We start from the raw sequence: 17939 nt of genomic DNA, 5'->3' as shown, positions 1-17939 counted from the left end.
GTGCATAAATAGGGGTGGGGTCAGTTGTAAAATCACCTTTTTGCTGCCCTATGTTGCAGTTGTCGGAGAAAAACAGAGTTCTCACTATTTGTTTAGGTACAGCGGAGCAGGACAAAGTAGCCATAAAGCTGCCCTAAGAGGCAGCTAGGAATTCCCCAGCATGTGCAAATCCCTAACACACAGAACTAGCATATATAGTGTACAGCCAGTGTAGCTGGCTGAATGTCACTGACTCCTAGCTTCCCACCCAAGTATATGGGGTGTGAGCTGGAAACAGAAGATGGCACACACAGTGTGCGTTGTGCTACAGCAATCTCCAGTGCAGCAATGGCTGTTTCAAGACAGCATAATTTAGAACAACCCAGAGTCTAGCTCTCACTCACTCTCACTCATGCCCGTCACCCCAATCGGGGTATGGGCCGCCAACCACAGATCTCCAGAGTCCTCTGTCCTGGGCCATTTGCTCTAGCTGGTTCCAGGTATAGCCCATTTTTATGCTATCAGCCTGAAGGTGGCGTTGCCAGGTGTTTCTTGGATGGCCTCTTTTCCGCTTGCCTTGGGGGTTCCACCGCAATGCTTGTCTAGTGATGTTGGTTGGCTGCTTGCGTAGTGTGTGCCCTATCCAGCCCCACCTTCTCCTTCTAATTTCTTCCTCTGCTGGAAGTTGACAAGTCCTCTCTAAGAGGTAGAGGTTGCTGATGGTGTCTGGCCAGCGGATCTGGAGAATCCTTCTAAGGCAACTATTTATGAAGGTCTGGATCTTCCTGGTGGTTGTTTTAGTTGTCCTCCAGGTTTCAGCTCCATACAATAAAACTGATTTCACGTTGGAGTTGAACAGTCTAATCTTTGTTGCCAAAGACAGCTCTCTGGAGATCCAGATGTTCTTGAGCTGTAAGAAAGCTGCTCTTGCCTTACCGATCCTTGCTTTGATGTCTGCGTCCGTGCCACCCTGTTGGTCGATTATGCTGCCTAGGTAGGTGAAGGACTGCACTTCTTCCAGAGGGCTTCCATTCAGTGTGACTGGGTCATTACTGATGAAGTTAATCTTGAGGATCTTGGTCTTGTCCTTGTGGATGTTGAGGCCAACCTGTGATGACGTGGCTGCCACTACATTGGTCTTCTCTTGCATCTGCTGTTTGCTATGCGAAAGGAGTGCAAGGTCGTCAGCAAAGTCCAGGTCATCAAGGTGGGTCCACAACGTCCACTGGATTCCATTCCTGCGCTCATAAGTGGATGTCTTCATAATCCAATCAACGACAAGGACAAAGAGAAATGGTGACAACAAGCATCCTTGTCTAACTCCAGTTCGCACCTGGAAGCTGTTTGTAAGCTGCCCTCCATGGATCACTCTACAGTGTATGCCGTCATATACGTTCTTAATCAAGTTGACCACCTTTGCTGGGATGCCATAGTGCCAAAGGAGCTTCCAGAGAGTCTCTCGATCCACGCTATCGAATGCTTTCTCATAGTCAACAAAGTTGATGTACAAGGAGGAGGATGGGTTTTGCCCTTGATAGGAATGCCCCGAGAAAAGTTTGACCAATTAGGGGGAGTTCCGAGGTTTGTGTGACCCCTCTAAGAACTCCTACCACCACCCTCTACCAATCAGGAGGGGTTTCAGCCGCTGAGGACCACCCCGAGAGGAGATTTGACCAATTGGGGGGAATTCTGGGGTGGGGTCACAAGTCCGGAAGTGGTTCATGTGACCCTTCTAATAACTCCTCCCAACACTCTCTACCAATCGTGATGGGTTTCGGCTGCAGAGGATTGCCCCGAAAGGAGATTTGACCAAAAGAGGGCAGGTTCTGGGATGGGGGGAACCACCCAGAAGAGGGTCATGTGACCCCCTCTAAGAACTCCTTCCAATGCCCTCTTCCAATCAGAATGCAGCACCATCACCCCATAAGTCCCAGCGCTGGGTAGAGGAGGCCATCTCTTACCAAGAAGAAGTGTTTTAGAAATTATGGCAAGGCTGAGAGGAAACATGGGAGTCCTTTACCATCCCCGTGAGAACTTCGGACTTTGTTTTAGCTCTGAGGACCTTTGGACTTGTGTGGAGAAAGCGCTACAGCAGCGACAATTCCAAAGAGGATGAGGGAGCAGCCGAGGGGATTCCTTTGGCCCAGCCATTGATGAATATGCCAGAAGCCGAACCCGAAGCCCAACCGCTCATGAGACACCCCGATGAGCATGGTGGCCTCTCGTTGTCCATCACCCTGAAGGAGGAAGGTGATCATGGCTTTGGGGAATCACCAGTGGACAAGGTGAATGGAAAAGATGTCACTCAGGTAAATGAATGATTAAGAAGTGACGGTCGATGATGGGGTGTAATGGGGTTAGGAACCTGGGGTTGTGTAAATCTAAAAATAAGCAGTGGGAACTTACACTTGTTTCTTGTCCAAAAATCTCTCGACAGCTCGACGATGCCTTTCTAGAGGACCGGAGGCCCTGGTCAGCATTGCATCAGGCAGCGAAGATGAACCCCGAGGATGATGGCTATGAGGAGTTTAGGAGGAGGCTTGGAATAGAACTCACTGAACCAGTGCCACGTCGTGAGCGTGAAAAAGTTATGCGGACTATTGTACGCGTTGCTGTTTATGCTGCATCAGGCAGCGAAGATGAACCCCGAGGATGATGGCTATGAGGAGTTTAGGAGGAGGCTTGGGATAGAACTCACTGAACCAGTGCCACGTCGTGAGCGTGAAAAAGTTATGCGGACTATTGTACGCGTTGCTGTTTATGCCATTCTTAATCACTGTCTTAGGGAAAAGCTTTTTGAAGCTTGTGAGGGCTGTGTCATAGATGCGCCAGCCCAACGGCACCATGACTGTGTGACTTGGACTTCAATGAATGTAAACTGCAAACTCCGGGGCCTGTGTGCTGAGCTGTGTTTGGAAAGCTTATTGAACACTATTATTGCCATAGGTTATGCTATGCAATGTCTGTGCCTAACCCAAGAACAGTTAGCGCAAGGGGTGACCTTGATAAATGCTGTGCAATTCAGTGGAGACCCTGGCCACATTTTAAAGAAATGCCCAAACTGGAAGATGCCTGCTTGCAGCGTTATATTGACCGTCTGGTCCGCACAAAAAGTGACAGAGTCCTGCTTAAGAAAAAGACTATTTGTAAGAAATCTAAAAGGATTAAGTTAGAGAATGGTGAGGGGACAAACAGGCAATATCAAACTTGGTAGCTGTAAATTTAAAAAAATCTATTGAAAAGGGGTTTGTGACTATCTGTGTTTCTGTTAGAAGGTCTCTGGCCCTTAAGTGAGCTAAAAGTTTTGATGGAACGTCTTGGTTTGTTTTCAAGGAGCGGTATGTCTTTTCAATTTAAAAAAATGGTTTGTGAGAACCTAGCTCTTGTGTCTTTGTGTAAAAGAGACCCATTTACAGCAAAAAGCTGAAATGTATGTTGTGGGAAGGGAAAAAATCCTAAAAATGTGTTCCTGAAGTTCTTTTCCACAACTCACCACCAGATGTCAGGGCAGAGCTCATCCTGACTCTGCTTACACCAGTCAAACAAACAGAGATGGTTCAGATATGTGTTTGAGTACAATAGAGTTGACTCATCCTGTTGAACTGAATGGTTTTAACCACGCCCCCACTGAATAGCGAAGGTAATTATGATTACATACCCATGTTGCCATAGGGATAAATTTGATTGGGGTGCACCCATAGTAAGGGAGGTGGGTAGGCAAGTTCTGATTAATATGAAATGAAATAAAACCTCAGGAATTCGCAGATGCTATTGGACAGTTTAAATATAACCCCTGGAGTTGGTAGAGCGCTATTAGACAGTTAAAATGTCCCAGGAGTTGGCAGAACTCTATTGGACAGTTTAAATATGACCCCAGGAGTTGTTTGAATACTATGAGTCACTCTTTCTAGCAATTCAATGCCATTAAACGTTTAAAATAATATATTTACCAAAAAACAAAAACAAAAAAACAACCCACACACAAGCGTCTAACCCAAAACTGAAATGTTTCGAGGGTTCACAAACCTTCACCATGCTTTAGAACAAGCATTTGCTCTAAAGACAATCAAACATTTAAAAGCTCTGGGTGCTTATTATGGTTGTGATACAACCATTTTATTTCAAACCCCCACCCCAAACTTTAAGCATGAAAGAAACATGTTTAAAAAAACAAGCCCCAAAGACATGTCTTGATATCTGCAAAGGGTCCCCACTTGGGAATGGGGCAGTTCCACTAAGGATCGGGGATTTACTGTTTAATACTGTAAAAAGGCCCTTCAGAAAAATGTATTTTAAGTACAAGGAAAAAAATGTAGCCAAAAGCAGCTCAGTTGTGCAGACAGCTTAATTCCCCCACCCTAGATCACAAAAGGGAATGTTAGGGAGGGGCCTAAAGTCCTTAAGTATCTATTATTCCAGAGTTGTAGCAATCAAATCAACCTGTTAGCTACTATTTTGAAGTCTGTTTGAAAGAAAGGGTTAGGATGGCATAAAAACCTCAGGTATTTTGGAGACTGTCTTTTTCAACAGAAAGCAACAGAGGGTCCTGTGGCACCTTTGAGACTAACAGAAGTACTGGGAGCATAAGCTTTCGTGGGTAAGAACCTCACTTCTTCAGATGCATCTGTTAGTCTCAAAGGTGCCACAGGACCCTCTGTTGCTTTTTACAGATTCAGACTAACACGGCTACCCCTCTGATACTTTTTCAACAGAAACTCTCTTGAACGGCTGCTGGACTGCAAGAGGAGGTATGCTCCCTGTTTTTAACTCTGAAAATATATATTATATAATATCACTCGTTGGCCATGTTGTCTTAGTAAATAATGATGCCTATGTTTATTGCAGTGTGATCTGTTTAGCATGGAACCAGTAACTTTAAATTGCATTTCATCACCAGGCCAAGGTAAAAACCATTTTAACTGTAGTTTTGCTTAATAATTTCAGGTATTACACAGGTTGTATAGAGATTTGGGGGTAATACTAACAAACATTTTTGCTTGTTCTTTAATCCAAAGGCCCAAACACACATGGGGAAAAACAGAACAAGTATGTGCCTGCAACACTTTATCCTGTAGTAGAAGATAACTTTCTGCAATTGGCTTTTAAATGCATGTGGATTTATTGAACAGTATTTTGTTGCAAACTGTGTTTTTAACTGTGTGTGTGCGCATGTGTGTGTGTGTGTGTGTGTAAAACATAGGTGGGTTTTTTTAAGTATATGGCTGCAAACTGATGGTAATGGTGCGTTTCAAACTAAAAGGGTGTTTTTTTTTCTGTGCAAAATGGTTTTAAACTGGATTTTAAAAGTTGATTTTAAAAACAGTTTGGTTTTTATTTTGCAAAATGAGGTGTATTAAAAAAAATGTGGGTTTGTTGTTTTTTATTTTAAAGTGGTAGAAATAAACTCAAAACTCCTGTTTGTTGTACAGCCTGAAATGGATTGTTTTGTTTTAAAGCTATGACTTTTTAAATAGAAAAACACCCAAATAAATATTTTATTCTTAAGTTTACAAGACAGTTTCATGTGATTTATAATAATAATATTGTCTGCTCCACAGTACAGTCAAATCATGAGACCCTTAGACCAGAGGGTAAACAAGCTTAAAAGAAAAAGAAAAGAAACAGCTGAAAAGAAAATGTCACCAGTATCAGTGACTGATGGATGGATGAAGCCCAGTAAATATATTGTGTTTATTAGTTTGGTTAATTTATGAGGTTTTGTATTTTAAGTAAATGCAAAGGTGTGGGTGAGAAAGATGGTAAAGTTAAGTTTTGTAATATGTTCCTTCCTCCCAGTCAGGCATGTGCAGCTCTCCTGACAATGCTATAGTCAGAGCTACAGGGACACCTCCACCAGAACTGCCAAAGAACCAGAAATCGGCTTTGAGACCTTTAACAAGGCAAAACAGCACAAGAGTGCAGATGAAGCATCAGGGCAGTCCAAACCTCATATGCGTTAAACCCAAGGACAAAACAAAAGACTCTGGTAAAAACCAACCATGCAAACACAACTCCAGTTCCTCAGTGACCACCACGACACCAAGCCCTGAGAAAACTGAGCGAAAACGCCCACATCACAAACCTGCAGCACACGCTCTAGGGGTTGTGAACGTGTACAAAAACACACACATTCACAAACCCGGAACATGCGCTCTAGGGGTTATGAATAAAAAACCAAGAACTGACAAACCATTTCCCCAACACCATAAGCTCCTCACAGCTCCCCCATAGTCTAGTATTTGGGAAAAGTATGATGCTTCATTCAGAAAACTGATGGACGCAGTATCCTCGGGGGTTCTATAAGAACGGTATTCTAAAAACATTTGGGAAAAATATGATGCTTCGTTCAGAATACTGGTGAACGCTGTATCTTCAGGGGGCCTAAAAGGAAGGAGGGCTGGAAACCACATCAAAAATGCAAAAGCTTTGGCGGGTGACTTTTTGAAAAATACTTCAAATTTTCCAAAGGGTGGCTCTGAGCAGGCGTGACTAGTCATGGAAAGGGGCCTGGGTAAAAGGGGCACCCTCAAGGCTACACATCAGCTCGTGTGTAAACAAAAGGGGGGACAGCGCTGCGTGGACAAACAAATGGCTGCCAAAAAGTTCCAGGCCAGGATCGCTGTAAAAATTTTAAAAAGGGCTAAAGAGGTAATGAGGGGAAAAAACAAAAAGAGATGCTCCCTACTGGAGGCTCTCAAACTGGCTTGTCTGAAAATGGGGAGGTGGAATCAGACTCTCACGCAGAGTCTGGTTTAGAAAATTCCCCAGAGGGCTCTCTAGATGGGTTCCCATCTCCTCCCGATGACCCTCACGGAGGCACCTCGGAGTCTGACTCTCAAATAGCATCTGATGTAGAAAGAGGCCACTGATGGTCCCGTAGAGGAACCCCCAAGTAATCCTGAAAATGCAGAGGTGTATATGGAGAGAGTGAGATGTTGGCAACATGAATTACCTAGATTTGGGGGGGGGTCAGTGTATTGTGTGGAATTTCGTTTTGTCAATCTTGAGTGAATAAATTCAGCTCAGCAGGTTGTTGAAGCCATACACAGGGGAATACACTTAGTGCTCGATGACGTTAATGGTAGGGTAGGCCCTGATGATTATGTTCAGCTACGTTTAGAGAGCCGTAATTTAACTAACCCTTTGTTTTTGGTCTGAAGAACTAGAGATGAGCTTTCTGCTGAGGATTTCTTAAATCAGACCTCAAAGCTGCTACAGAGCAATAGAGAGTTGCATGTTGATGGGACATTGCGCCTTGTTGTGACCATTGTAAAAACCAGGGGTGGGGGCATTCGTAGAGTATCCTCAGTAATCAAATCATCCATAAAAAGAGACAATGTTCAGTAGACCTGACTTACACGGGTACCAATCTGTGTTTTGCGGGTGGGCTCTTGGCCTTCATGTCCGACCATAAACCTAGGGATGTGGAATTGTTAGCGGGGGGGGAGAGGGGGCAAGAAAGTTGCATGAGAAACTGGGGTGGTCGGATCAAAAAAAGGTTATGCTCAGTGATGTAGCAACGTTTGAGCAGCATTTAGGAGTCAACATACAGGTGGTGCTGTAAATGGCGAAAGGTGGATGGGGCTTTTTTAAAACGGGCCCAGTGTACCCCAAGACTTATTTCATCCTGTTGCATGATGAGCATTACTGTGGGGTTCTGGATGTGAAAAAGTTGTTCAGAGCGAAAAATTATTGTGAGTTTTGCTACACGGTGTACAGTCACGACCACTCTTGCAGGTATTGTTGCCGCCTCTGCCTGAGCGTAACATGCTCAGACAACGTGGGCATGCAGCTGAGGTGTCCTAGCTGTAGACTATATTGTCAGTCCAAAGAGTGTTTAGACAGACACATCGACTGTGCATCAAAAAAAACTAGTCAAATGCCTGTCTAAAACATTGTGTGATAAGTGTCAGTCTTACGTGGACAAGTGGCACAGGTGTAAAGGGAGGCGCTGTAAGCAGTTTCAGGCTTTGATCACTGGTGATGTAGAAGTCACCTCTGTTTTATGGACAGCCTTAGAAAGCCTGAATCCTCAGAAAAGTATTTTTTTTTTTTTATGATTTTGAATAGACGGAGGAGAGTGGGTTGCACACTCCCAATTACATTTTCACTATGTCCCTAAAGCCGGAAAAGTCCTGGGAATTTAAGGACGATGAGTGTCTTTCTATGGTTGTTAAGACCTTTATTGGCAAAGAGTTCCAGGACTGCACATTCCTAGCACACAATTCCAAAGGTTACGATGCGTACTTCATCGTTAGACAGTTACTGAAGGAAAAGATGTACCTAGAACTGATCACTCAGGGTAGTAAACTAATGTGTGTGCAAATTAAGGCCCTGGGCATTCGTTTTATAGACTCTCTTTAAACTTCTTGCCCATGAAGCTTAGCAAGCTCCCGCAGGCGATGGGGTTTGAAGGGTACAAAGGGTATTTTCCACATTTTTTTTTTTAACACTTGAGAAAATCAAAATTAAGCAGGGCCTATGCCCGGTGTGGAGCACTATGGTGTAGAAAGCATGATGCCCAGGGAAAAAGCAGAGTTTCTCGACTGATATTGGGACCACAGGTATGAGACGTTTGACTTACAACAAGAGCTCGCGTACAACTGTCAGCAGGATGTCAAAATTTTGAGACAGGCTTGTATCCTATACAGAAAAGAGATTATGAAAATGACGGAGAAGGGAGAGCAGAAATACATTTTGGGAAGGCTTTTACCGTCCCCGTCAATATGATCGTATATGGATTTTTTGACAACATCATAGAGATAAATCAGAGGAGAAACGTTCTGTTTGACTATATGTGAACATGGACACCGTGCAGCTCTCACGTGTCTTATCAATGGCCCCTTACACGAAAAAGAATTTCTTAGATGTGTTCCTTTGCGATTACCTGAGCGACGTATTTCGCGTTCACCTTGTCCGCTGGTGACTCCCCCAAGCCATGATCCTCTTCCAACTTTAGGGGGGTGGACAATGAGAGGCCGTCACACTCATTGGTTTGGGTTTCGGGGTCGGGTTCCAAGGTATTTATCAACGGTTGAGTCAAAGGGCCCTCCTTGGAACTCTCACTGCTGTAGCACTTTCTCCATACAAGTCCAAAGGTCCTCGGGGCTAAAACAAAGTCTGAAGTTCTCACGGGGGTGGTAGAGGAGTCCATGTTTCCTCTCAGCCTTTCCACAATTTCTAAAACATGTCTTCTTGATAAGAGATGGCCTCCTCTGCCCGGTACTGGGACTTATGGGGTGATGGTTCTGCATTCTGATTGGCAGAGGGCATTGGGAGGAGTCCTTAGAGGGGTCGCATGACCCTCTTCTGGGCAGTTCACCCCATCCAAGAACCTGCCCTATTTTGGCCAGATCTCGTCTTGGGGCAGTCCTCTGAAGCCAAAACCCATCGCAATTGGTAAAGGGTGGTGGGAGGAGTTCTTAGAGGGGTCACACGAACCACTTCCGGATGGGTCACCCCACCCCAGAATTCCCTCCCAGTTGGTCAAACTGGTGGTCCCCAGTGGCTGAAACCCCTCCTGATTGGTAGAGGACGGTGAGAGGAGTTCTTAGAGGGGCCACATGACACACCTTGCTTCTGGTTATGTGTCCGCCTTGACCCCGGAAGTAATACCCCATGGGTGTGGGACTTCTGGTGACCGGTGGGCAAGGGGTGGGGTTAACATTTGAATGATGGTAGGGCCCTTATACTACTGGAGCACCTTCTTCTGTTTGTCTCCGTTGCGCTTCATTCCCCAATCACTCGGCCAGAACAGATGTCACTGATGATCTCAGTTGCCACCAGCTGGACAGTGGGACTTGGGTCTTTCTGTAGGACTCGGAGAGCTGAAATTACAGAGGACGACACGTTAGTGAACAGACTGTCAAATCACAGCTAAGTGTGATCACAGAACCTTGAACTACCTAAGCAGAATGATCACATGGAAAAATGTGAAACTGGGCTCAGTCCTTCTATTGGGATGGAAAATACCTGAGAGGTCAATATGCCTCACTTTTCTTATAGTCCCCTGTGCCTGAAATAGCTGGAGACGTATTACCTCTGAATACCACGCTACAGCAGCTCTCCAATACAAAGTTTTAGGTTCCTCCACTGGGTCCCTTTCATGCTCCCCACTGCAGGGAGACCCTGACTCTACCAGAAAGTCATCCACTCTGCTGTAAATGGAAGAAGGCCCATTGTTTCAAAAGCTTCCACTTTTAAGTTTATTTTCCATCTCTCTTCAGGAGACACTGCCTGAGCTCAACTAAACCTGGAATTTAACAGAGGCCAGGTCCAAGCTGGTTTATACATGATACAGGGCACCTACTGGAAGAAAAATTGCTGATGGGAAATTTGAGGTAGCAGAAAGTGGCTACAACTTCTTCTCACCTGGGGAGTCCACAGAGAGCAAATAAAGCCCAAAGAGTGGATAGCACTGGCTGTGGAGGGGGCATTGCCAGGACAACCAGAAGATGTACTGACTCATATCACACCTTCTGCAGCTTCCTCCTTCCGGGAAAATTAAAGCGGACTTTCTACTGGGCAAGAGTGAATTTGTCCTTTGCTGTGTGGCTGATGCACTTTGCACAAGTGGTATCAGTTACTGCTGCTTGTCAGCTAAATTCCTTTAGAACTCACTAATGAACAGGACTTCAGCTGTATTTATTACTTACACATTAGCAGATGTTCCAGGTCCAGCCATTTCATACGCTGCCTGTCTGTGTGTTCCAGGATGATGCCTAAATACACAATGTAAAATAAATAACAACAACAATAATAAACCTTCCCTTGTTGAGTGCAAAGTGACATTAGCAGCCCCTAGACACGTCTTTGGCATCTCCTACTGTGGGCCTAAGGGTGAGCTGTGGGCAAGAGGATGCTAGAGCAGTTTAGAGTCCACACTGAAGAGAATGAGAGAGACATTTTTTAAAAAGAATGTTTCCATAAAACCCATTTGTTCCTCTTGCCACTGCTGTCAGTTATTGGAGACATACTAAGATAATGTCTTGGTCTAGTGGTCTGAGCAAAGGACTGGGGCCAGGAATAAGTGAGTTCTAAGCAGGGATCTCACAAGGTGACTGATAGGTGAGATGTAGGCCACAATGCCTGCCTGTCTCACATGGGTGTGCTAGGGTGAAGAGGGCACAGGGCCAAAGAGGAGGAACCTAATGCTTCCTTGACAAGGTGGTGTGGCCAGGAACCTGAAACAGCAGGCGCTATGGGAAGGTGGGCTGCATGCCTCCCAATGATGAAGTAGCAGTGAGGAGCACTGAACCACTCTGTGGGTAGGTCTGCACTTTGATCTAGGGGTATCACTCCCAGTTCAATGGGACGGGCCCACACTGGCTCTGACAGCGATAGCATGCTAACATTAGAATGTAGCTAAGGCAGCACGAGTAGTGGGAGGAGCTAGCCACCTTGAGAATAGACTTTGGGGTTTGGATGCGCTCATTCTTGGGGTGGTTAAACCTCCTGCTGCTCCTGCCATCACAACTACTCTCTATTTCTAGCACGCAGGACTAGTGCGGGTACGTCTCATCAAGCTGGGAATTATACACCCAGCTCGAAGTGTAACCATGCCCTACGTGACAATGTCCCTGCCTCTACTACTAAATGACTGCACCGTGCTTTCCCTGCAATGATCCCGAAGCACTTGATAGCAACTAATCCACCACACTGGAGAGGTAGGGATATTAACATCTCCATCTATGGATGGGAAGCTGAGGCACAGAGAGATTAATGGCAGCTCAGCGCTGCACAGTGGGATTGTTTCTGTCTCCCTCAATGGAAATACCAAAAGGGACACTGGGCATCATCTCTCACCAGCTAAGTTGGCTGCAACTGCCCGGATCTCTTCCCAGCTGCTATAGAAGTACGTGATGGTGATTTGGTACATTTTCTCCAGCAGCTCTGCATTCTCTTTGGCCTAGAGGGAATCAGGGACACATGAGCTCTCTCTGGCTAGAAGTGCCCTTTGACTGCCAGCACATGCTTTTACGAACCACAGGTAAATAAGATAGAGAACAAGTGGCTGGGTAGAAGTGGGAACAATGGGAATCTGTGGCAAATTTACATTTCCCATCACCCTCAATCATATATCCCACTCTTACAGTTATTTACATTATCTATCACACATCCCCCCCCCCACCTCTACACCACCATTCCAATCAATAATCTCAGACAGTTCAACAGCTCACTCACAAGGTGTCTGCAAATGTCCACTTGGAGCTCTTCAGGCTTCAGCTTGGCTGTGCCACAAAGGTGCTCATTAATTGCCCTTTGGAGTCTCTTCTGTCCCAAAAACGGCAAACAGAGGTGAAACGTAGCTCTGCATTCCTGAAAAAGAGTGTCACATCATTGAATTGTTCCCTACCGAGTGCTATGTTCATTCAAAGGGAACTCATCTGCGTGACTGCTCATCTATTCCAGGATGAAAAAAAGGGATTCATCTGGATGTAATTGGCAGAAAACATGCAGGAATGACTAATAGACGGGAGAGCTTCAACCTGGAGGTAGCATCAATGTCTTTTGGGAACAGATATATCGATGAAAGCTGCTGCACCAGGCATAGCTGTGGTCTCTCTGTTCTGGGGAGGCAGGGGTCTGGGGTGCAGAGACAGACAGGAACAGAGACCTGTCAGGGTCAGACCCATGACCTCTCCTGGATTTTGGTGAGGCAGCCATGGACCAACCTGGCTGGAATTGACTCAGCAGGAGGTCAATGAACTGAGGGGAGAATTTGGGCCTCCACAGCAGGCAGGAATAGCAGAGCTCCCCTGGCATTGGGAGGAAGATTCCTTTTGCTTAGTAAATAAGTCACTGTCGGTCTTACCACTGAAACCTCAGGGTTTGGGTCTTGCAGGTGCAGCAGAAGTGTGACCCAGCTCTGTTTAACCTGGTCGGCAAAATAGGTCTTCCATTTTCTCTTTGTTAGCCGGGCCAGGATGCCAAATAGGACAAAGGCCATTGAGCGAAGAGCATCATCCTCCTACAGCCAAAAAAGCCCCGCAAGTTGGTAACTAAGAGACAATCACATCATGCACTTCGCACAGCCATCTCTTCTACGCTAAAGTAGAGTGATTCCAACTACAGCTAGTCGGAAAAATGGTAATTAACCAATTTTTTGTTCGAATTTGCTGATTCATCAAAATATTTTAGAGACAGTTCAGTTTTGATTAAATTCCTCCGGAAGCCAGGTAGGGGTCCTTAGAAACTTGCCTGGTGTCTTTCCAGTGCACCCATCCAGCTCTGTGGCAGCCGATCTAGCAGGCTGATTGGGATTGTGGGCTTCCAGGCCCCCAGCTTCTGGGACCCTGGGAGTCCTGGCTCTCAAATTTGCAACTCCCTGGCACCTCTAGCTCCCAGAGTTTCCTGGGTTCCCAGCACCGGGATAGTCTGAGAGCAGACTGCCTGGGCCAAGGCTTCCAATAGAGCTAGGTTGAGAATAGTAATTCTGTTTCACAAAGAGTTTTGAACTTTGGGGAGAGGGGTTCCCATAAATAGGAACAAAACCCAAATTTGAAATCTCTAAATTCTGTGCAAAACGGAATTATCATTCCAACCCTCTCACATAAAAATGGTATAGAACAGGCCCAACACTCTCTATTGTACTCTGTAACCCCCATTTCATGGTTATCTAGCTATCTAATCTAGTATTCAGACTTTCTTTGAGGTTCTCAGTGGCAATAAAGAAGAATAGAAGGGTGAGACTGTGGGAGCAGGGATGTCATCCCCATCCTCCTAATGTTCTCCTCCTCCGTAAAACACCTCTCTTCCCTGGGGCCTAAAATCTCTTCACTCCGACATGAGCAATGCCCAGGGAGTCCACATCACGCATTGTAAATGGAGTCTAATCAAGATCGGTTGAACTGGGGTTGGAGAGATTTGTTCACATACATCGTCAAAGTAGGTCCGGATCTGTTGGGTGAGGTCTTTGAAGGAAGAACCTATGTCCTTCTCTTTTAGCTCCTTCAGGACTTTGGCCAGTGCTTTCATGCTCTCGCCAATGACTTCCGAACTGAAAATGTCATGTAAGGCCCCGATCAATATGTCCAGAAGAAACTTCTTGTGCTTTTTCACCTGTACAAACATATGACATTAAAGAACACTTATCACTGATCACACTTCTAATAAGTTTTCTTTAGCAGTTATGAAGCTGTGGAAATTTCATTAACCCCGTCTCCCCCCAGAGACCTGTAGCTATATTTCAGACCAAGTGCTAGCTACAATGAGCCCAACTTGGTGCCATAATACACCTGTGTAATCCTATTATTAGATTCCTAGTTACTTAGATTCCAAGGCCAAAAGGGACCATTGTGATTATCCGGTCTGACCTCCTGCATAACATACACCTTCCCCGAAATAGTCTCTGTTTCAACTAGAGTGTATCTTTTAGAAAAACATCCAATCTTGATTTTAAAATTGCTAGTGACAGAGAATCCACCACAACCTTTGGTAAATTGTTCCAATGGTTAATTAAAATTACCATTAAAAATGTATGCCTTATTTCCAGTCTGAATTAGTCTAGCTTCATTTTTCCCCACTGAATCTTGTTATACCTTTGTTTGCTAATGTCAAGAACCCATTATCAAAATTTATTCCCCATGTGAGTAGTTATAGACTGTCCTCAAGTCACTCCTTAACCTTCTCTTTGTAAAGCTAAATAGATTGAGCTCCTTGAGTCTATCACTAAAGGGATATTTTCCAATCCTTTGATAATTCTTGAGACTCTTCTCTGAATCCTCTCTAATTTATCAGCATCCTTCTTGCATTGTGGATACCTGATCTGGACACAGTATTCCAGCAGTGCTCACATGAGTGTCATAGTCAGAGGGAAAATAACTTCTTTACTCTTCTTCAAGATTCCTCTGTTTATATCTCCAAGGATCATTTCAGCCTTTTGGCCACAACTTCATATTGGGAGCTTACGTTCAATTGATTATCTGCCATGACTCAAGTTTTTTTCGGCATCATTGCTTCCTGGGATAGAGTCTCTCATCCTGTAAGTATGGCCTGCATTTTTTGTTCCCAGATGTATACATTTACATATGGTCATATTAAAGTGCACATTGTTGACTTATGCCCAGCTTACCAAAGGATCCAGCTTGCTCTATGTTTACTGCAAAGAGGTTACTAGGGTATATGAGAGAGCAGAATTTGGCCTAGTGCATTTTGTGCAGCCTCTGTAAACTCTGAACAACTCTCGCTCTTGGTTTCTCTAGTTATGCTGCATTCTATTCAGTAATCTCTCTTACCTCCTCAGGCGCCCCATAGACTAAATTTCCCAGGCCTCTCACAGCCATCTGGCGGACAATGCTGTTCCTATCCTGGGACCTTTCTTCCAAGATGCTCAAGACGGACTTAAGGAACGTCTTCTCCCTGAGCATGGGGTCACTCATTAGCTGAAATAAAATCAACATGTCCATTAGCCCCAATATGATCATTAAGATTGGGAATATAATTTGAGCAGACATGGAATACACTAAAAACAACAAGGAGTCCTCCTACAGCCACAGCCTTGTGGATACAGACTAATATGGCTCCCCCTCTGATACTAGGCACATAAGACACTGTAACTTTATTATTCCACACAAATGAGAAATGTCTTAAAACCTGGAGCTTTCCTTTTGGGCACGATCATAGGGATCCACTCACCTCTTGAGAGCCTCTTAGTGGCTGGGTCTGGTACCACAGTCCTTTTCTCACCCCTGGCGCACCCTGCCAGCCAACCTCAGTGAGTCTTCTGTGGCTCAGGCCTCTGGCTGCGTCCCAAAGTCCAAATGAATCCCTTCTGGGGTAGTCAAGAACAATCCCATTGCCCTCACTAGGGTCTCCAGCCCCAACTCTGGGTCCTTGAAATTCTGCCCTTTGTTCAAGCTCTCCATAAGCACTGTCCCCTCCGTGGGGCTTATGCCACTGTAGATGGTGAGGGAACCAGGGCCTGCCCATAACTCTGGGTTCCAAACCATGGACCCTGGAAACAGTAGCTAGGCACTGCTTGATTTCAGTGCATTTTTGCTTCTTCCTACCAGCCACTTTTAGCTTCACCCTCACCTCCGGGTTAAAGTTCTTAGGGACCCTCTTCCTGCAAATCCAGCTTATGCAAATGCTGCCAGAATCAAACTCTGGCTATCCCCTGAATTTCTGTGGCCAGAGAGCAGCCCCCTTTCTTGCCCCTCCAAGTCCTGCCAGGAACTGACCTGCTAAGGCCCTGCAGCTCCTTTTAGCTGAGCCTGATGGGCTCTGATTGGCTGCTTTCATGAGTCCTCTCTAGACAGACCCAGATTTGTGGCTGTTTTCCTGGGGCAGGGTGTAGTAGGACCACGGGGCCTCTTGTAAGGAGCCTCAAAGCCCAGGTACAGCCCATCACAGGCACAGATCGATTGTTTTTCTTAGAACCAGATGAGCCCCTAAGATAGTTGCTTAGCATAAGTGGGAAATATGAAGCAGATGTTAGAGGAAGGCTGTGGAAAGGGCGGATGGTCCAGCTGTTATCACACTAGCCCAGGACTTAGGAGACCCAGGTTCAATTTCCTGCTCCCTCAAAGACCTTGGGCAAGTCACTTATCCTTCTGTGCATCAGCTCCCTGCCTGTAAAATAGGAATCATTGTGCTTCCCTACCTCCCAGGAGTGTCGTGGGGATACAGACATTAAAGAGTTTTGAGGTACTCAGATACTACAGTAATGAGAACCTAAGATAGATGTGAATGTATTTGTATTTGCTTATTTTATAGTATTAGGACACTAGGTTCATTCAGAAGATCTGCTGAGCTAAACCAAAATCAGGAGCTGTTGGTTAGTATCAGCACTAGGACTTGGCAGAAAAGGTCCAGGAATTCAAACTCTGTCTGTATCTCTCTCAGCCAGCACCAGTGGTTGTGTAGCTAGTATAGGCAATGACAGCAATAAAAATATCAGAGAGAGAATGACTCAGAAAGGTGTAATGAAATTCCCTGTGAGGTTTCCATATAAAGGAGGACCCATTCTACTACTATCTAAAATGACAATTACTCCTATGAAATGAACTGTACAACTCCCGAAAGAAAGGCAAACATGAGACAACAGTCTAATGGTGAAACCGCTCTTCAGAACCCTGTGTCTTACCTGGGCAAGGAAAGCTGTGCTGGTGACTCGGAGGTTTTCTGTTGGGGAATTCACCCAGGGGAGGAGGCTCTGTAAGATCTCAGGTGTTATTAGTTCAGCTCTTAGCAGAACACTGGAAGACAAAATAAACCGCTTATGGGGTAGATTGCACACTTCAAAAACTCAGCTGCTCTGAGCATACAGCACTGATATCTAAGAATGGGAGCTGTGTGTTTCCACCCAGGGCACCCCCACAAAGCTATAAACTGGAGGTTCCCTCTCAGCCACTCTATTTGCTACTGATTCCCAAGGATAAAATGATGCCTCCTAGATCTCTTACCTCACCAGCAGACACACTCCCTCATGGTGAGTCTTGGGGTTTTCAAGCAGACTCTGTGTTCTCTGCTCCCTGAGCGCTCTCCCCAGTATCTCATTCTCAGCTCTGAAAAGCACAGCCTCTAATGCTTTGATAGAAATCCTGGGGAAAGAGAGGTACAGAACTGCAGCATTCAGTAGGAAGGTGCAGCCTGAACAGAGCGAGGAAGCCCCGGTTACTTGTCAGGTCTGCTGTTCATCGACAGTTCATCCATTGGCAATATCCTGGACCCCAGTGTCCCTGGAAGGACTTGATACCGGGAGGTAAGTTTCAGTCTCATACATCTCATATGACTAGTTTTGGGACAAAATTTTGCAGTCATTTTCCCCTTTCTGCAAGGAGTATGGGCACTAGCAGAATACAATAATATGGAAAAGATACATGATCAGGACCCAAACACTGGGGGCATAGAGTGTGGTGATCACTAATGCACATTTTGGGGTCATATCTCCAGATATGACATTACAGAGTGCTGAATCAGCACTCTGGTCACTATTAGTACTAATTTGGTTCCTCACA

General features: G+C 45.3%; 1 protein-coding gene across 1 annotated transcript in view; it reads right to left on the bottom strand.

Annotated features, from left to right (window-relative positions):
- The window catches only part of LOC128827988 (maestro heat-like repeat-containing protein family member 2B), a 54552-nt gene that overhangs the window by 2988 nt on the left and 33625 nt on the right, over nucleotides 1-17939 (bottom strand). Inside the window, exons 23-31 of the mRNA XM_054012254.1 lie at nucleotides 17385-17522; nucleotides 17066-17177; nucleotides 15216-15362; nucleotides 13858-14040; nucleotides 12794-12949; nucleotides 12163-12297; nucleotides 11785-11887; nucleotides 10635-10700; nucleotides 8867-9806 (exon numbers count right to left, since the gene is read on the bottom strand). Of these exons, the coding sequence (XP_053868229.1) occupies nucleotides 9709-9806; nucleotides 10635-10700; nucleotides 11785-11887; nucleotides 12163-12297; nucleotides 12794-12949; nucleotides 13858-14040; nucleotides 15216-15362; nucleotides 17066-17177; nucleotides 17385-17522 (1138 nt within the window). The 3' untranslated portion in view covers nucleotides 8867-9708. The remainder of the gene's footprint in view (nucleotides 1-8866; nucleotides 9807-10634; nucleotides 10701-11784; nucleotides 11888-12162; nucleotides 12298-12793; nucleotides 12950-13857; nucleotides 14041-15215; nucleotides 15363-17065; nucleotides 17178-17384; nucleotides 17523-17939) is intronic.

Source organism: Malaclemys terrapin, chromosome 23, assembly GCF_027887155.1.
Source record: "Malaclemys terrapin pileata isolate rMalTer1 chromosome 23, rMalTer1.hap1, whole genome shotgun sequence".
In the NCBI taxonomy this organism is placed as follows: Eukaryota; Metazoa; Chordata; order Testudines; family Emydidae; genus Malaclemys; species Malaclemys terrapin.
Note: the sequence above shows the minus strand (reverse complement) of the source record. Positions and strands in the feature narration are given on the sequence as shown.